Source organism: Capsicum annuum, chromosome 7, assembly GCF_002878395.1.
Source record: "Capsicum annuum cultivar UCD-10X-F1 chromosome 7, UCD10Xv1.1, whole genome shotgun sequence".
NCBI lineage: Eukaryota > Viridiplantae > Streptophyta > Magnoliopsida > Solanales > Solanaceae > Capsicum > Capsicum annuum.
The window spans coordinates 162,757,037-162,778,350 of record NC_061117.1 but is presented as its reverse complement, the minus strand read 5'-3'; the positions used below and the strand labels follow the sequence as shown (position 1 = coordinate 162,778,350).

The 21,314-nt window shown below is 33.0% G+C and overlaps 1 protein-coding gene across 2 annotated transcripts; it reads right to left on the bottom strand.

Annotated features, from left to right (window-relative positions):
- Positions 1-313: 313 nt before the first annotated feature.
- On the bottom strand, positions 314-7,223 carry LOC107878132 (protein ROLLING AND ERECT LEAF 2). Of its 2 annotated transcripts, none has more exons than XM_016725032.2 (5): positions 6,971-7,223; positions 4,625-5,881; positions 3,786-3,997; positions 3,100-3,323; positions 314-1,239 (listed from the first exon to the last, which is right to left on the bottom strand). In XM_016725032.2, exons 2-5 carry the CDS (start codon positions 5,751-5,753, stop codon positions 525-527), a joined length of 2,280 nt encoding a protein of 759 aa, XP_016580518.2. In that variant the 5' UTR covers positions 5,754-5,881; positions 6,971-7,223; the 3' UTR covers positions 314-524. The 2 variants fall into 2 exon arrangements, with proteins under 2 accessions (XP_016580518.2, XP_016580519.2); XM_016725033.2 differs by having other exon boundaries at positions 6,853-7,218.
- Positions 7,224-21,314: the final 14,091 nt, after the last annotated feature.

The following is a 21,314-nucleotide window of genomic DNA, read 5'->3' as shown; positions in this document are numbered from 1 at the left end:
GTCATTTTTCTTACCTGGCATTTTATCAAAAAAAATTTGCCAATGCAATTCTCCCACTTTCTAACAAGCCATCTATCAAAACGATCTCCAAGAAAAAGCATCCTTCTCATCATTTCATGAACAATGCTATTGCGGCCTCAAAGAATTCGAAGGAACCACATTTTATTACCACGTTTGGAGTACACGCTAATCAAACTGCTCTCCACATGTCTGTCTAGTCAGAACCTGATATGCAAAGCCAACCCAACAACAACAACATCCAGTTGTAAGAACCTGAATGCTTACTTGGTTTGGTTATTAATGAGATTATTCCTTCCTGAGAAGTTGGTGTAGATTAGAATCTACAACTATTTAGATAAAAGAAAGCCATTTACACTTTCTATTCCTTCTGTGTTCTGCATAATCAGAAGCCCCAGATTGAATACTAAGTAATAGTAGTAAATATCAAGGAACTTCTCAAGTTACTCAACATATAATTTACATTGCACATTCCTTCCTATTCTAACCTAATATTTTAACGTAAATTACATTGCATTTTGTGGCTGTTTGATATTCTCACAATTCTTTAGCAAATCGGTATACCCATCAGCTGAAGCTATGGCAAACTCTGTGAGTGAGCTAAGAGCAACTGACATTCCTGCACATAGTACTCTAATGGCGACCTCCGCCATCTTTTCTGCTGTCATTATTTCCTCATCAAGCTGTCCAACTTCCACAATCTCCATCTTCCCAACAGATTCTCCACCATGACTCTTTGACCCACCAGGAGTCCGGCGGGAATCTTCCTTTAGTTGTTGTGCGTAGAGTGAGCCTACTCCTGCTGCGAAAAAATCCAGTCCTTCAAGCACTGGTGTCTCCCGGACGGAATCTAACAACCTGGACCATTGGATACAAATGCTGAATATTGGTGGAGCTCCTGTTGGACGACGAGGAGAGAAGGGAAATTTTGATGCATCAGAATCTGAACGAGCACAGCGTAAAAGCCAGCTTGCTAAAGCATGCAAGTATGATCGCTGAGAAACGATCCATGACTCGAAACAGGCTCTCCAATTTCTGAGTTCCATCTCAAGGTTAGCAGCAGAACGGGCAAGCCTGTGAGGTTCAGAAGGTGACATGACTGTGTACTTCCTTATCCCAGACTTCTTCGAAGGTGTGCCAGCTAGTAAGAGCTTGGCTTCATCTAGAGTACGCTTCTGCATTTGGTGGCACTCTGTCATAACCTTCCACATTTTTCCTAACCTGTTGTTGCCATCAAGAGGGCTATATCGTAAGTTTTTAGTACATTGCAGTAAATAACAGTTTATGATGGATAGCAGGAAAAACCTCACTTCGAATCATTTTAGCAACTAGTTACATTGATGTCAAACTATAGCTCCAATAATTGACTAACAAAAACAAATTGAGAAAGCTGTGTGTGACCCCAATCATAGACCCTTGGGATCCGACCCCTACCTAGGACCCGACTCCTCTCCCTCCTAACCCAGGACCCAAATGCCAACCCCGAGTCTCAACTCTCGATCCCGATCTGGAGCTGACTCCTGACCTTGACTCAAGACCCAACTCCCAACCTGGGACTCGACTTCCGACATTGACTCGAGACCTGACTCCCGACCTTGACCTGGACCCGACTCCTTAACCGGACCCCGACCCCAACTTGGGACCGAACTCCTAACCACGTCCTAGGACCCGACTCCTGACATGACCTCAATCCAAACCAGGGACTCGACTCTCGAATCCCGACCCCAACTCCCAACCTCAAAAACCCCACCTTCGGACATGAATCCTAACTCCAACCCCCACACCGTACTCGATTATCGATCCTGACTCCGGCCCAAGTCACAAATTGCAACCTAAACTCTTGACTTCAGCTCTCAATTTCGAACCTGGACTCTCTCGACCCCGACTCCTGACCTCATCCTTAGAGACTCAATTAGGGATCCAACTCTCGACCCCAACCCTAGACCCACCACCTTGGGATTCGACCTCCTGACCTAGGACCTAAGAATCCCAACCTCGAGTCTCAACTCTCGACCTCAACCCAGAAGCTGACTCCTTAACCTAGGACCCGACTTTGGACCCTGACACAGGTCCCAACTCCCGACTCGAACCTAAGACTCGACTACCAACTCAGGACTAACTCCCCACCTTGACCTCAAATTGGACTCGGCTCCTCACCTAAACCCCAACTCCGACTTGGAAACAGACTCTTAGCCCCCACCAAGGACCCAACTCTTAACTTGAACTTAATCTTGACCAAGGACTCGACTCCCCAACCTAAACTGTAACCCAACTCCCAACCTCGACCTGGGACCCGATCCTAACTTCGTCCTTGACACCGATTGTCAATCTTGACTTAGGACCCGACTCTCGACCCTAACCTTGACTAGGCCCGAGACCCGTCTCTCAACCTCGACACAACTCTGATCCTGGCCAACTTTGACTCCCGGCCGTTCGAGACTCGACTTCCAACCACTTATTTTTCAAGCAAAATATTTTTAGGAAAACATCTTCCGAGGAAAATATTTTCCTTCAAACCAACCAGGCCCTAAAAAGAGAAAAAGAAGAAGAAATTGCTTACCTTAAAAAGAAGCAATGGACAATATAGATTGGTTTACCCATTTTTATCCATATATGAGCAGGTCGGATATTTTATCCATTTTCACATGACTATTTTGTATCCGCCCATTATCCGACTCGTACCTCGCGTTTGCCCACCCCTATAGACAGCTAAGAGCAACTTAGAATTAATAGATGGAGCTCTTTGTTGTTCCCTTGTCTTATACTAAAAAACTGACATAATGATCTATGATAGTAACTTGTTAACAATGTAAAATGCTTTACCTGTTTTTTTCAATAGAGAAATCAATGTAAAATGTCTTACTTGATTCTATCATTAAAGGAACTTCCCAAGTTTTCTTTTAAATCTTTTTCGGTAACATATATATACAATTATGTGAGTACGTACAGCATAGATAGTACATATGTACAGATATGGGTCCAGCGTCAAGAACATGACAGTTTGAGCAAATTAACATGGCATTGGAATGGTTGGTTAGTACAGGGAGTTTAAAAATAGCAAGAGGGATATCATATACATACCCTTGCACTAACTCTAAAAGCTGAGGCTGCAATTCTTCATCCCTTAAAGTTTCAATCCTTCTTGAGATAGATTCAACAGAGTGGATTGAAACCTTTATCTGGGTATCCAGATTCCTAATGGCTGCTCTTATTTTATCCACAGATGAAGGATCCGCTCCACTCACATCTAGATTCCTGAGTTGAGCCAACTTTTTCTCATACGCTAACCGGATCCGCTCACCCGCCTGTCAAACATTATGATAGTGAATAACTCATGTTCAGATCAACATCTTAGAGTAATTACGTTAACAGGATAATGACACTTAGAGAAACATGCTTGGAGGTCAGATTAACATGATCAAAGAAATTCTAATTTAGCCATAATTTCACGTTATCCATAATTTCCTGTTATTTCTGGAATGAACGATGATAATTATCACTCTTGCTCAAGAGTCATATTCATTCATTCTACTTCTCAACAGGTCTTAAACAAATGGAATTCATGCATCCCTATCATTCTATATGTACAAGTGTGCGTTGCATTTTCCTGTTATTTCTGGAATGAACAGTGATAATTATTCTTCTTGCTCAAGAGTCATATTCAAATTCTTCTTTTTCCAATAGGTTAGAGTCTCATCCTATTTTTAGACAGAAACTAGTCAAAATTGATTTATATCTTAAATTTTATTTTAGCAGCAGAAACATACCCTGACTTCCTCATATAGTTTTTTCTCCCAGGCATATAATCTATCCAAGGTTGATTGATGACTGCTTGATAACATGCTAGATTCATCGGATAAGTCACTACTGCTCTGATAACCCTCATCTCTTAAAGTTGAAGGATTGATCAAAAATCTCGACGAGGATGATCTTGATGACCCTGAGCGAAATAGAGCTACTGGATTCAACATTTTCATTGCTGCAAATAAAATAAGCAGATTAGCATCCAAACATAAATACTTCATAACTTTGACCAAATAACAATTAGAAATATAAGTATGGGCTAATTTGTTTTAACAGAAAAAATGGGCACTGCTTCTAGTAATGTCGACTTCTATATCGTTTGCGCGAGAAAATGGCATAAAGAAACTTCTATAGAAAGCACATCAATTCGGAATAACGTTGAGCTTCAAAGTGAAAAAGAAATTCTTGTTATTAGATTGTTCCTGCACAAAGAAACTCGGTTTCTTCTAACAATGCGACTGTATACTTTTCTACTGAAGCTTGCCCATTTCTCCCAGAATATATCAGTTACTTTTGGCAAGAGACCTTAAAGAGAACTCCAGATTAGAAGCAATAGAAAAACTAGCATTTTCCATGCTACTAGGAAACCTGCAAGGACCTAAAACTCCTGGATCTTGAACATCTAAAATAATGTGACTGTTGTTTCCACTTCATGCATACATTTTATCACGTGCAGCACCATGCCACAAGTAATGATATATGTCTTCATATATCCCCTCTTTATTTTCCTATTTGGGGTGCATAGTCATGAAGAACAAGAAAATCAGAAAAGTGTTTGAAGCATTTCATGTGAACACCTTACCTGACTGATCACTCGATTGCAATGAGTACTGAGCCCTGATAGCTTCTAACACAGTTGACACCTCTTTAGCAGAATTACAAGCAATCACAAACTGACTTTCAAGATCCTTAATAACTTCTGACATGCTTGTAGGCCTTCTATTTACATAAACAGTAAATCCAGGTGTTTCTTCTTTTGCTTCAGGATCAGCAACTGCTGTCTCCTTATTGCTAAGTTGCCCTGCATTCTGTGTCTTTGCCACTGTTGTGGTTTGGTTGGGCTTAGATAGTAATTCTTGAATATAGGGAACATTTTCATGTTCATCGTTGGTTTCTTCCTCATCACTATCATCATCATCATCGACATCTTCCACCATAACCTCATCTTTATCACAATGGTGAGCTACTTTAGTCCTCTCCTCTTTCACATCCTCCCCATGATCAGTTTCTTCAACCTCTGTTTCTTCTTCTAGTTCAGGAATTCCTTCTTGCTCCCTAACTTGTCTTAGCCCGTCATTGTCATCATCGAGAATTGTTTGCTCGAAATTATTTCTCATAGGATAACCATAATAATCTAGCGAAGAAAATGGATTCCAAAAAAAATCCCACTGTGATGATGTTTGTGGTGAAGAGGGAGGCAAATTAGGCCTGTTGTTGGGGGAATATTGGAAAAACGAAGAGTTCATCGGTGAGGATTGCATAGAAAAGAAACCATCCATCCCATATTGATGCACTGGGGAGTATGCCTGGACTCTAACTGTTTCAGGTGACTGAGGTCTTTCTTCAACAGAAACAGCAGGATTCCCACCTGACCTAAGATAATTTATTTTTATCGTCGATTTGGGTTTTGGTTCAGACTTCAAGGGTGTTATGGAAAAAGATTTCGGTTCTATAGAGATAAAACCAGGACTTACTTTCTTAATGGGTGTAAAAGGTGGAGTTTTAAAAGAATCCAGCAAGAACTCACGAGGCTCATCGACTTCAACATAATCTCGAAGGGCAGCAGAAACTCTTTCCATGGCATGAATATAAGCCAGGTGCCCGGAAGCAAACCGCAACCTTTGTTCCACTGCTTGTTTAATGAACTTCTTTCGATCTTTACAAAGCTGAACAGCCTCTTCATCATCCAACTTGGATGAAGAACATCCCATTTCTCTCAAATTAGCTTTTTCTCTCTTCTAATCTTTACAGCCTAAGAATTTTTCAGGCTTGAATCGAAACAGGAAAGAAGATTAAGTCCTCTTAATATGGTCACCAGATTCATATGGAAACCAGCAAACTGCTCAAAACAAGAAAGTGAGTTTCAGAAGTTCCATTTTCGGAGAGAATCATAAGATATATATAACCAACAAGAAAAGAAACAAAAAGTAAGCTATTCAATATGCATACAATTATTGTAAACAATGACAGATTTAGGTTCTTTGCCTTGTTAATAAGCCAGAAGAAAAAAAAAAAGGAAACTTGAAAGTACTTGCAACAGTGGTCTAAAGGAATTGAAATGCTTTCTCACCAAGAGATCAAGATACAACAACAACAATACACCCAGTGTAATCCCACAAGTGGAGTCTAGGAATGGTAGTTTGTATACAGACCTTACCCCTACCTACCTACCTTGGGAGGCAGAGAGGTTGTGTTTCCAATAGACACTCGACTCACAAAAATACTAGGAGTGAAGAAAGCAAGGCTACAAAACAAGGCACTCCAAGAGATCAAGACCATATCAGGAAATGTTGAATTTTATAAAAAGAAAAAAAAATCATATAAACAAAAATTGCCATCAATAATTAAGAAAGAACAGAATGCGACTGTTTATAGAATACCAAACTTATGTAAGCAGTCTATAAAAGGATTAAAGCAAAATTCCAACTAAACAATCAAAATACTCTAGCTAAGCTTTTGTAAAGCAAACTACACTTTACCCATTAATTCCAAGAAGTAAAAATTCAGTTTGCAATGTACCCTCACCGCATTAAAGCAAATAAATAGCAGTTGGGTTTATTATATTCAGGCTTTCAGCTAATAAATCACAAAAATAAAACAAAACCATTTCAACATTTTCCAAATCAGTCATAACAATCAACAATCTAACACAGAAATTTCATCCATTCACATAATAAACACTAATTTTGGAGGTAAAAAGGCAGCCTGTTGTTCTCATTATGCGCCGCGTCCAGGAAAGGTATAAACTAAAAAATATATATATTACCAAATCACCAATAAAAAGAAAAAAAAAAAAAAAACGGAGCTCACACAAAATTAAACTGAACTTCCTTTCATGATTTTCGCATTTTCCTACCAAACGCACTTCACGAATAACCAAAATGAAGACAAAAGCAAGTGGTACTAATCTGCATGAAACTGTATGTACCTGGCAAAAAAATGGGCAAGTAAGAAGAACCCAAGTGGGAGTTTGATCAGTGGATGATAAGTATGTGACTGACTGTGTGAGAGAGAAAAGAAAAAAACAGAGAGACGTTGTGCTTGTGGGGAGAATTAAGAGAGAGAAAACAACGGTCAAAACAGATTTTAAAGTGAAGAAAAGCAAAGTCCCGTAAAAGAGGAAGGAGAAGAATAGTATTGTACTGCCACCGAAAAGCAAATATAAGGCAAAAGTAAAGAATATCAGGTTTCACAATATTCATGCTTTTATACTCATTGCCATTCATCTTCTATTTATTTTCCCTAATGCCACTATTTTTTCCCCTACCCTTATATTTTGTCATTACATGTAAACTTTTAAACAACAACAAACCCTATCTAATTTCATAAGTCGAATATGAAAAGGTCGGTATAATGTACACAAGTCTTATCTCGACTTTATATAGATAGGAAAAAAAACTTTGTATAAATAGAAATATTATTTTCGATGGAACCTTGACTCAGGAATAAACATTTCAAGGGCAGATTATTTGGATATCGCAATTTGATTGTACCTATTATATTTTTTATATATTTATTCATTTAGATATCTTTAATGAAAATATTTCTAGTTTCATACATAATTGAAGTTCATATAACTAAATTCATTCACGTATGATTGAAATTCACGTTAAAGTAGCTAAATTTTATAATATGTGTCTGAATTTGAGATTTAAATGATTGAACTTTAGTCATATGAAACTACATTCTTTGTTTGAATTTATTTAAAAATGAATAAACTTGTTAAAAAAAATTACACCGCGTATTTAACTTAAATGGTGGTTCCTGAATTGTCTATATGTGCACTTCAAACTCATTATGGTAGTAAATGAACGATTTGATTTGAATTTAAGCAGATAAAAATGAGTTGAATCAACAAATGAAATACTTATCATTTAACCCTATCTAAAGTTATTGGTTAAGATGGGATGGATGTACTGATGTACCTGATCATATGCTTTTGCTTGCTGGGCATACTATTCATATGCCTTTTGACACTTGGGATTTTTTACTTTTCTTTCCCTTCTTTTTGGCTGTTCATAAAATCATAATATTTTGTATGATTTTGTGTGTGTGTGTGTGTGTTTTTGGGGGGGAGGGGGGTGGGGGTGGGGGTGGGGGTGGGGGGACTTCTCTTCTAATTTTCCATCAATTTTATTTTTGTGTGTTTCCCCTCGATTATTTGATTAATATTGGTTCTATAGTGATAATTAATTCATCAGGTTAGTGTATTTTTAGGGGTGGTTAGGTTTTGAAATATTTCGAAATAATGATAAACATGTGCATAGGTAGTTGATGTTTTCCAAATAATTGTATTTTTTTTTTTGTTCCAAACATCCTAAATTTCTTAATGATACGTAATTTCTGAAATTGGGGAATCATTAAAATAAGGCAAAGAAAAAAATAATAGAACAAGAACTATAAAAGAAAAATAATTGGGATAATACCCACGAAAATACCTGAACTTTAACCAAATTTTCAGTGGAGCATATTGAACTTTGCGGAGGTTCTATTACCCCTATACTTTTTTAATCGGAATTAATTCCCCCCACCCCACCCCCTCGGACTTTTTTAAGGTGGAATTGATCCCTCAAAACGTATACCCAGTTTTTTAGGTGGAAAGTGTGGTACACGCGCTTTGTCTTCTCCTTTTTATCAATTTTCAACATTTTTGCACCATTACAACCATATTAAAGATTCTACAACTTAAATTCATTCTACAAATCAAATTCAAAATAATTTCATTGAGTTAATTTCAAATTCCAAGTCCATTCTTATCACACAAGTTTCCAAATTCAATTTCTAGTTTCAAACTTTGAATTCCTTTGAGTTTAATCAAAAAATTTCTTACACATTAATTTTCTTGCACATTGAATTTATATGAATTCACTTGAATTCCAATTTATGTATAAAAAAACATACATTGAATTTTCAATAATTGGATGAAATTTTCCATTAATTTTCTTCATCCAGGTCCGTAAAAGTTTTCAAATTCCATTTTCAAATTACGCCAACTCAATTGAATCTTCCATTGAGTTTCAAATTCCAAGTCCATTCCAACACAAATTTCTTGAAAACTTTCTTCAACAAACTTTCTTAAATTCAAAACCCCAAACTTTCTTCCATTGAGTTTCCAGTTTCGATGATGGAATCTTCAAGAATGAAAATTGAAACGGAACGAAAAGACTGCAACAAAGAGGAAGAAGAAACTGAAACTCAAGAAGAAAGAAGAAAGAAAAAGGGAGAAAAAGAATGCAAAACTTTAAATAAATAAAAATATAAAAATTTAAATAATTATAAAATTAAGAGGTTATTTGGCAAAAAAAAAAAAGAGTTTAAAACGTTTTTAGCTTTATTCACGCGCTCAATGCGCGTGACTAACACGTAATGTGCCAAATGGCAGATATATGCCATTAAAATACGAAAAAAAATAATCTGGGGGTTAATTGGACCACCGCAAAGTTCAATATGCTCCACTGATAATCCGGTCAAACTTCAGATATTTTCGTAGATATTATCCCAAAAAGAATTAGATCTTACTTAATTTAATAATTTAATTAAAATTTATTTAGCTCTCTCATTGTTCTGTGTATCATATCAATGAATCAATTTCGAATCAATAACTTAAAACTTCTATTGTAAAGCTCGATATATATGGACTGGTCATTATAGAACTGTTCTGATGTTCTTAAGAAGGGTTAATTTGGTAAATAGCGATGGCCCTCTAATCTGCTTTTATTCATTTTCATAAATAGTGTTCCGATACGTAAAGAAATGGATATTAAGTTAGTTTATAAGGTCCAATTCCATATTCGATGTGAATTCTTAACACTTCATCGCACGTTCAGACCTCAATTATTGGAGCATGGACCTGGGGCGGCTTTACCCTTTCGTAAAAAAAGGCAGTCGTTTTATGCCCCCAAATTTGAGATGCCTCATTTATTTTTAGTAATAATAGATTACAGATTTTAAAAAACATATTAATTACTATTTGTAGAAAAATAATTTTTTTATATAAAAAAAATTTAGAAGGTGTTTGATATATCTAATCTAGAGTACTATGTCTCAAGAAAAATTTAATGCATTGACTCTATTATTAATTAAAAAAAAAATTATTAGAAGAAATCACTTATATTATTTTAAAAGTAGACTATATAAAAACAATTAATTTTAAAAAAAAAATTATGATTTCCGTTTGATTTTTGTGTTAGGCAACGGATCTGCTTGAGCCTCCTCACATGGACAATATAATATGAGGGTCTAATATCGGTGAACAAAGAATTGGGATGAACTTAGCTTTGTCGCCCTGTAAAAAAAATAGATCTTGAATTCTAAACTATTTTCTCCGTTCCAAATTACTCGTCTCAAATTGAGATGACACATTGATTAAGAAAAATAATCAATAACATGACTAGTTTATCATAGTACCCCTATTAAATGATATTTATATTTTAATTTAAAGAAAAAGTAATCAATGCAAAGGGTAAAACATGAAGAAAAAAATTGTCTCTTCTTGATTAATGAAAAAAGACAAGTAAGATGAGAAATTAAATTAGAAAATTTGAGACGAGTAATTTGGGACGGAGGGAGTAGTTTATAAGGTGAGGATTGTTTTTAAGTCCACAATCCACATAGTTACCCACCTATTTTCCTTAGTGGAACCATTAATACTATATAAACTTCTGGTTTAGTATGACTTCATTTTTTGAAAGGGCGAAGAAACAATAGAAAAAACTGTTAACGAGGTGAGACTTTATGTCACATTTTCCTTTTTCTTTCAAAAAAGAAAAAAGAAAAAAGAAAAAACTCCATTGTAGTGACTAGTGCATATTGGAAGGGAAGAAAGTAACAAGCCAAAAAAAAAAAAAAAAAACGCCTATAAGTTTGAAATAAGTTGGAGTTTTGACTCCTACAAAGTACTTAATTTACTTGTTTATATTAAGTTATTATTTTATTTTTATATTGTTTTATGATAAAAAAGTTGGTTGTTGTAGGCACCTTGGAGGACTAGCTAGCTACTTAGCTATGGACATTCTTCATTTATTTATAATTTTTTTTAAGAAAAAACAATACGTCATCATTTTCACTCCATACTATACAAGAAAAATCTAAGTAACACTTAAATTATATAAGTAACCTATTACACATCTTAACTATATAAAAGTGATATTATTACCTCCCCGCGACCCCCATTCGAAGGCGTGTGTGTTACACTTATTTTAGACGCGTCCAGCCTATTAAATAACAAAAGTACACGACTAAAAACATTAAGAAAAAAGGCATCGTTTTCACCTCAAACTACAGTCGAAAAGTCGAATCCACACCTAAACTATATAAGTGACCTATTACACTCCTTAACTATAAAAAAGTGATACTTTTTACTGACGTGGTGTTGACATGACAGTGCGTGTAAAACACTACACCACATGCAAGTGGTGATAGCCTGACAGGGTGTAAATAGTTTCACTTTTTTATAGTTTAGGTGTGTAATAGGTCACTAGTATAGTTTAGATGTGGCTTCAACTTTTCGGGTATAGTTTGAGATGGAAACAATGTCTTTTCCCTTTTTTTTTCTCCATTAATTTCTAATTCACTGATTTTAAATTCTAATGTGAAAACTTCCCAATTCTCTTCATTCTTTTTTAAATGCTTTCTTTCCTTTTTTAGAGTTAAAAAATACAAGGTTTAACAATAATTTTGACATTTATTTTTTGATTATATTGAAAAAATTTACAAATTATAATACTTTTTATATAAATATTAATTTTAAGATATTAAATAAATCTAATCTAATTTATCTTTAAAAATCAATCAAATTAACGCACAAAGAATAAAAGTAAAAACAAAAATAAAAATGAAGGGAGTACTTGTGATTTATACCAAGCCAAGTCCGAATTAACTTTTTGGGAGGCTAAAATATCAAGTTAGTTTGGTATCAATTGAAAATCTTCTCTCTCTCAAAATATTACGTTGTTAATTTAGCAATAATATAAGTAATTCTAGAAAAGTCCTCAAATAATAATAAATGAAATTCTCAGAAGCTGTCATTTTTAAAAAACGACTCTAAGCTCCTCATTCACTCTTATTACTTATATTTATTTAAAATTAACGTAAAAAAAATATTATACATTACAATAATTAATGTTAAAATATTTAAAAGTCGTGATAAAAAATTGATTGCTTCTCAAATTTTTTGCACTGTTGCTTAAATTGGGATAACTATTTAAAAATAATATAAAAAATGCTATAAATAATATTAATTAACAACTTAAAATATTTAAAAGACATACAAAAAATAAGAATGAGAGGAGCTTGGGATCAACTTTCAAAAATGATAAATAAGTTCCTCAAAGTCTCACTTATATCTTTTTGATGAGCTTAGAGTCAGTCTGAAAAATGAATAAGAGTTATTGAGGAGCTTAGGATCGTTTTTTAAAAATGACAACTAAACTTCTCAAAGTTTCATTTATTATTATTTGAGAATTTTTTTAGAATTAATTATATTTATTTTAAATTTTTGCAAAAAATACTATATATTACAATAATTAATTTTAAAATATTTAAAAGATATGATAAAAAAAATTGATTGTTTATTCTCAAAAATTTTGTGATGTTGCATAAATTGAGATAATTATTTGAATAATGTTAAAAATATTATAAATAATAATAATTAATAATTTAAAATATTTAAAGGGCATTACTCTATATAATAAGAATGAATGAGAGAGGGAGTGAGCAACTTTCAGTCGTTCTGCTTGTCGACCGTTTAGCCGCTTGCTCCGTAATTTTATTATATCACCCTTAATTAATTATTATATGTCATCTACGTATTAAAAAATTAATAATATTTATTAAAAAGGTAAAATAAACATTCATGACATGTTTGTTTCAGCTGCTTCAACCATAATTTAACCACATCACCCCTTATCAATTGTTAGAAGCTATTTTAGTATTAAAATCAATATTAAAAAATTATCATAGAATCATTTAAGTACTAAAAAATTAATAATATTTAATGTTGAATTAACTTGACGTCTTATATGAGGTCCATTTAATTTTTTTCCACAAGTATTTTCTTATAATAATTTTGTTATATCATTTCTAAGTAGTTACTATAAGTCATTTAAGACATGTCTACTTCATTGTTTCAATTATGGTTTTATTATATCATCCCTAATTAATTATTATGGTCATCTAAACATTGTGTCAGTTAAATTGGAATAGAAGAAAAAATATTATAAATCACAATAATTAAAAAATTAAATTATTTAAGAAATATAACTGATTATCAATGTCAATAAATTTTGGACAGGGAGAATAGCATATATCATTTGAATATTAATAAAAAGTACTATAAATTATAATAGTTAACAACTTAAAATATCTAAAAAAAATATATCATATATTTTTTAAAAATACTATACATCACAGTAATTGACAACTTAAAAAATTTAAAGGTTAATCTGCCTACTTTGGCACAACTTCATTGGTTTTTTTCCTTGCCTTCATTTTTTTCATCCATTTTAAATTGTTTTTCTTATTTTTAAAATTTGTTATATATTTCAAAAAAATATGAAAAAAATATGCAAATCACAATAATTAATAAAAAATTTTAAAGGTATAAAATATTTGATCAACTCTCGAAATTATATCATTGGCACTTAATTTGTAATGAAAGAAAACGTATTATAAATTAGAGTAATTAAAAACTTAAACTATTTTAAATATATAATTGACTATCTGTGCCACAAATTTTTTGACAAGAAGAGTAAAACATATTATTTAAAATAACATAAAATATATTATAAATTACAATATTTAACGTCTTAAAATATCTAAATAATTTGTTATATATTCCAAAAAATACGAAAAAAAAAACTATAGATCACAATAATTAACATCTTAGAAATTTAAAAGATATAAAATATTTGGTTGACTCTTAGAATTATATCAGTGTCACTTAAATTGGAATAGTTAAAAATATAATTGAATATCAATGCCACAAAAGTTTGGACGAGAAGAGTAATATGTATTATTTGAAAATTACGTAAAAAATATTATAAATTACGATATAACAACTTAAAGTATCTAAAAAACATAATCTGTTATATAGCAATTTAAAAATTTTTTTAAGATATAAAATAGATTGACTCTAAAAATTATATTTGCGTCACTTAAATTGAATTATAAAAAGATATTATAAATATCAATACTTAAAAACTTAAATTATTCTAAAAATATAATTAACTATCGATGTCATAAAAGTTTGAACAAGTAGAGCAACATGTAGTATTATTTAAAAATTACATAAAAAGTACTATAAATTACGATAGTTAACAATTTAAAATATCTAAAGCATATTAAAAATATGTTTTGATTATTTAAATTTTATTTATGTCACATGTAAAACTAAAAAAATATATATATTAGGTTCGTAACAGCAGGGCCCTCGATATTTAATATATACATATGCTCGCCCTGGACATATAGTATATATATAAAGGGCTATAAATGCCTTTTAACTTATTATAAATGATTCAAAAATACTTTCAAATTATCCTCAACGTTTTTTTAAGGTCTAAAGATGCCCTTATTTAACAGCCAAATAAAATGACCAATGATAAGTCATTTAATTTGACAAATACGTTCATGTTATTGGCCCACCTAGATTTTTATAACCAGCCTGTACCACCCGACTCATCTATATTATGGTACAAAACAAAAACCCATTAAGTGACTGTTTGGATGGTGATTTCTCGTGGTATGATTATCAAGAAAAGGAAAACACATTTGTTTTGATTATTTTCTAAAAGTTATGATAGGATATTTTTTCATGTTTTGATAACTATGAAATATCTTAATTTTTAGAATCATCATTTAGTGCTATCCTGTGATTTTTTATTTTTTTTTATTATGTCCTTGCTTAATACTTTTTCTAATCCTATTTTACCCTTTCCTATATTACTTTCAACCCTATATTTTTATTTTTACCTTTTTCCTCTACATTTTTTCTCCTCTGCATTTTTCTTCGTTCTTCTGCTGTCTCCTTCAATAAACAATGCAAAATCCTAGTTCTTGATTATTTTATGAATGTAAAATTTTAATTTTGTTAGAAGTTTTATGAATTTAACAACGTAATATATTTACAAGACATAATTTGTGATAAATTTGTAGAAAGAAATCTATTTTATTAATAATTATTAATTGTTAATGATGCAAGTGTATTTCACTTGATGCCTAAAATGATATATTATATCAACAATATATACACAAAGCTAGAAACAAAAGGTAAAGAGCAGATCCCTAAGATCATATTTCTACCTACAATAATTGAAATCTGAAAAATACTGCTATATCCTTGACATTTACTACCTATCATATCTTGACATTTATTACCATATCTTGACATTTACCACTTGCCATATCTTGACACTCCCCCTCAAGCTGGAGCATACATGTCATATGCTCCGAGCTTGCCGCAAATGTATTCAATCCGAGCTCCTCTAAGGGATTTAGTAAGAATATCTGCCAATTGGTCATTTAAACCGACGAAGCTGGTGGCAATGCACTCGGACTCAATCTTCTGCCTAATAAAATGTCAATCCACCTTTATATGTTTTGTTCTTTCACGAAAAACTAGATTTGAGGCAATATGAAGTGTAGCCTGATTGTCACGTATAAGCTTCATTTGATTGAATTCAACACATTTTAACTCTTAGAGAAGTTGTTTCAGCCAATAAGCTCGCATGTAGCAAGGGACATAGCTCGATATTCATCTTATGCACTAGATCTGGCAACAACATCTTGCTTCTTACTTTTTTAGGAAATTAAATTACTTCCAATCATGACACAATACTTAGAAGTAGAGCGTCTATCAGATGAAAAACCTGCCCAATCCGCATCAGAATATCCAATAATGTCTGTGTGGCCTTTGTCTTCATATAACAATCCTTGTCCTAGAGCTTTTTTAATGTATCTGAGGATGCGAATCACTGCATCCCAATGATCTTTATATGGAGCTTAGAGAAACTGACTAACCACACTTTCTGTAAATGAAATATCCGGGCGTGTAATAGTGAGATAGTTCAATTTACCGACCAGTTTTCTATATCTACCAGGATCTTTCAATAGCTCCCCTGTCCAGGGACGAGTTTGATGTTTGGATCTATAAGAGTGTCAATTGGTTTGCAATTTAATATGCATGACTCCTCTAATATGTCCAAAGTTTAATATGCATGACTCCTCTAATTTAAACAGTTATATCTCTCTGGTTGTTGATTTCGGGTAGTGCGTATACCTTTACGTATGGCAATGGGTGGGGTCACTGCATCTGATGAAGGTATGATCGGAGCAGGTGACGAAGGAGCATGAGATGAGTCATCAGAAGCTACCGGTGCATCTGGACTAGGAGTAGTACTATCATTAGTATTGTTAAGAGGACAAGCACGTCGGGTGTATACTTGAAGAGGCCGGGAATGAACGGTTTGGGGTTGTCTAGAAGACTTATTTGTTGTAGAAGAAGTATGGGTACGGGCAAAACTTAAGGAATTAAACTTCTGCTTGTAGTGCTTGGTGTAAAATAGGGAGAAGTTTCAGAAAATGTCACATTTGCACTGATAAAATATTTATTCCATTTTGGATCATAACACTTGTAACCTTTTTGGTGACGATAGTATCCTAGAAAGACACACTTAATGGATTTTGGTTGGAGTTTTTCATTGCTTTTACATTGATCATAGACAAAGTAAGTACATCCAAACACTTGCAAAGGTAGATGATAAGGATTTTGACCAGGAAAGAGAAATGAGTAAGGACTTTGTTGTTGCAACATAGTGGAGTGCATTCTATTTATCAAATAACAAGTAGTGAGGACAACATCTCCCCAAAAATGAAGAGGAACGTGATGGTGTATGTGTAAAGTTCGAGTTGTCTCAATGAGATGTCTATTTTTACGTTCGGCGACTTCATTTTGTTGAGGAGTATATGCACAAGAAGTCTGATAAGTGATTCCCTTAGACGACATGAAACCTGCAAAGGGTCAAGATAAGTACTCCTTTGCATTATTAATGCATAATAACTTAATTGAAACACCAAATTGATTGTTTATTTCAGCATAGAATTTTTGAAAAATAGAGAAAACTTCAGAACGATTTTTCATTAAAAATACCCATGTGCAATGAGAAAAATCATCAATAAAAGTAACGAAATACTGAAATCCTAAACTTGAAACAACTCGACTAGGACCCCATACATCTGAGTGAACAATGTTAAACATATGTGTGGCCCTGTTATTGACTCTTTCAGAAAATAAAGTGCGACTATGTTTTCCAAGTTGACAAGACTTGCATTCAAATGAAGACAAAGTGGAAAGACTAAAAATTAATTTCTGAAGCTTTGCTAGACTCGAGTGACCCAAACGGTTGCGGAGAAGATCAGTCGAGGCAGCAGAAGTGAAGGCAACTGGTGGTGGTAATTTTGACATGTGATACAGTCCCTGTGACTTATATCCTGTTCCAATCATCTTTTCCGTTCTCCGATCCTGTACAACAACAGATTCTGCCAAAAAAGTGACACTACAGTTCAGGTGTTTGGTTAATTTGCTAACAGAAATCAAATTAAATGGACATTCAGGAGTAAATAAAACTGAGTTTAAGGAAATAGAGGGAAGAAGTTGCACGTCCCCTATTTCTTTTACTGTAGTTCAAGATCCATTAGCAAGGGTAACTGCGTTAGGGGTTGTGAAATGAATAAGATTTGAGAAAAGATTTTGATTACCAAAGATATAGTCAGATGCACCAGAATCCAATATCCATTGGCAGGAGGGTGAAGATCTGGTAAGACAAGCAAAGAAATCGCCAGTTTGTGAGGTGCCAGATGAAGGTGATTGCCGTGTAGCCGCTTTATACTGCAAGTAATCACTATAATTTACTCCAGACAAAAAAATGGAATTGGACGGTTGACCATCTATGTCTTACGAGTCTGAACCACGTGAGCTGTACTAGAATTGTTAGTACGTGGTGGTCGACCATGTAATTTCCAATAAGTTTGTCGTGTATGTCCTAGCCTGTTGCAATAGTTGCAAAAGGGTGTAGAGTTTTTAATGTTCCCCCTTTGCTGGACATTTTGATCCTGTGGATTTGTATTTTTTACAGCTAATACAGATGTCTCGACGTTATTGGTATCATTTGTTTCTGAACTAATACGCGATAATCGAGCAAAAATATCGATTAAGGAAGGAATTGATGAACTTGCTAAAATTTGATCCCTTAAAGGACTCAAATCAGATCGAAGTAGAACAATAAAGAACAAATCTCTTTGTTGCTCTTGTGTGGTGACATTTTAGAAAGTGGCATGAGAGAGTCAAATTGATCTTTCAAGGTTTCTATCTATCCTAAATAACTCGTCATATCTTTATTATTCTGCTGAAGTTGGACCAAGTCTGAGACAACCTTGTATATGCATTGTATGTCATTTGTATACAGAGTCTTAGCTTTAGCCCAAACTTTATAGCAAGTTTTACAAGATTGAAATAGATTGAATAATTTAGGATCCAAAGAGTTTCATAAGAGATTGCATAATTGAGCATCAATTTGAGTCCACTTAGTCCTTTCACTAGCAACAATATCACTAGTATTTTCAATTAAATGGTCCTCATATCCTTGTCTCAGAAATCACATCTCAACAGATGAAGATCATGGTGTGTAGTTATTACTACTTTTTAATTTCATGGTAGTAATAACATGAGAACTTGAAATGGAAGACAACATTGATTTAACATCACTTAATTCAATTTTCTCTGCTACATCGGTTACTAGAGATTCGCCTTTCTCTGTCATTATAGTTTGGACAGCAAAACGAAATACCAAGAAAAAGGTTGGTTAAAAGACCTCGAAACAAAGGAATGAGGAGATCAAGGCTTCTCTTGATGACTGCAGACCTGGTAGAAAATTTTCAGATCTATAACTTTGCAGGAAGAAAAAAAAGCAGCTGATGTAGATCTGCTTTTGTTGGAAACTTTTCTGGTTGCTCAAAATTATAGGAGTGATGGGTAAGACTAGAATGAATGAGGAAGATGGATGGAAAAGAGAAAAGAAAAAAATGCCAGAAGTGGCTGCAATTAAGAGAGCTTTGATACCATGTTAATGATGTAAGTGTATTTCACTTGATGCCTAAAATGACAGATTACATCAACAATATATACACAAAGCTAGAAACAAAAGGTCAAGAGCAGATCCCTAAGATCGTGTTTCTTCCTACAATAATTGAAATCTGAAAAATACAGTTATATCCTTGACGTTTACTACCTGCCATATCTTGATATTTACTACTATATGTTGACATTTACTACCTGTCATATCTTGATATTTACTATCATATCTTGACATTAATAAAATTAAAATTTTGTAATAATTAAAAATATTTTAATAAACTTACTCGTTACGATTCAGTACCATACTATCAAATCAAGTAAAAAAAATTATTATTAATCAGCAATCAGGACAAACCACTATCCAAACTGAATGTAAGTATACTAGTTTTAAATTTATTAATTTTGACACAAACATAGCACTAGAGGACCCCTATTGCTGCGAAGTGCTAACATTTCATTTGCCAGTAACGTACTACCAAAAACAAACAAAACAAAGAAAAAGGCTAAGAAATAAAAGATGGCAGACAGTGAGGCAATAATCTGGTGCCGGAGTAGAGGAATCATATTCCTCTTCATTCCTGCGAAACTAAAATTGATAAAAAAAAAATAATGTTGCTAGTGAGTTGCGACCCACAATCAGAAGGAATAAAAGGTTCTGCAGGATGTGCTGGTATGTTGGGCTGCAATCATCTCTTGTATCGTGGGTTCACATGCAATCAATTAATATGTTTCTTTTTTATTTTTCAGTATAAATATAGAATCTAACCTAAAGTTACTGGGTCCTTATAACACTGTAGCTCTGCTCCTACATTCCTGCATTTACCATAGGTGGCATCGATGAGGGTCATTGTAAAGCGGAACGAGTTTTTCTTCACTCTCGATCAGAGATTTTAAATTCGAGTCTGATTTAATAAATAATTAACTTTGTTAAGAAGCTTTTTTACCTTAAAGAAACATTGGCGGTACTCATGCACAACCCCTTTTCATAGTATGAACTAAACTTCTACTTTCAGAATTTTCGCTTTCTTTAATTGATTCGTATTGTGTTTACTATATATTTTAAAATGTTGTTTTCTTTAAGAAACAAACGTGGTCGATCTCTACTGCCCCTTAATGCTTATGACATAGGATAGCAATTTCTCTTTATAAAATTAATTGCCAAAATTATAATCCTATACTCCAATTTTGAAGATAAAATTAATTGCCAAAATTTACATTTAAACACTAACGATTAGTTTGGTAGGAGAAATAAGAGATAGTTAATTTTGAGATTAATTTTAGGATGGGCTTATATCATATTTGGTTGGGATAAAATGCATGGAATAACTCATTTTGGGATTAGTTATTTTGAAATTATAGTATTATTTTTATTCCTTTTTTAAGATGGATATCTCAGCATAGCCAACCCGAAATAGTTAATTCTAGGATAACTATTTTCCCAACCAAACGGCCCCTAAGAAGTCGTTTGGTAGAGTGTATTAAAAGAAATGATGTTTGTATTAGCTTGTGTATTATTAATATCTTGTTTGGTACACTTTTCATCCTATATATTACTAATGTTAGCATTAGTTCACTCTATTTGGTATTAAGGAGTGTATTATCAATGCATGAAAATCCATGATACTAGTAATGCAATTGAATCCAATTCATGTATTAGTATGATTAAAGTTATAATTGTCCTTCAAAATCTTTTCTACTTCCTTTCCACTATATTTGTGGAGGATATTTTTGTAAAAATTTATTATTTTAAAATAAAATTATGCAATTCATGTTAGTTTTAATACACTAAACCAAACACTACATAAGAAAAATACAAATATAACTAACACAAATATCACTAATATAAATATTACTATAAAATATTTTACATTATAGTTATAGACGGTAACAAACTACCCCTAAGTAATTATGTTGTGATGATTGATTGAGGAAAGAACCAAAAGATAACATCTCACAGTTTATAAGTGATGAAAAAAAATCATGTACTTGCTATCAATTGATTGGTGGTCACTTTTCAAGTTGCTAGCCAGATTAAAAAGATAACATGCATTTTGTGCCTCTCCTGTAAAACAAGATTAAAATACTATTTATAAGCCAATCCATCAGTAAATTTAAGTAAACAAAATATATAACAAAGGTAACC

Excerpts from the sequence above, each read along its gene's own strand:
- LOC107878132 (XM_016725032.2), bottom strand. The coding sequence starts at position 5,753 with ATGGGATGTTCTTCATCCAAGTTGGATGATGAAGAGGCTGTTCAGCTT. Across the intron at positions 3,998-4,624 it reads GCAATCGAGTGATCAGTCAG|CAATGAAAATGTTGAATCCA; the intron begins GTAAGGTGTTCA and ends TTTTATTTGCAG. Across the intron at positions 3,324-3,785 it reads AACTATATGAGGAAGTCAGG|GCGGGTGAGCGGATCCGGTT; the intron begins GTATGTTTCTGC and ends AATGTTTGACAG.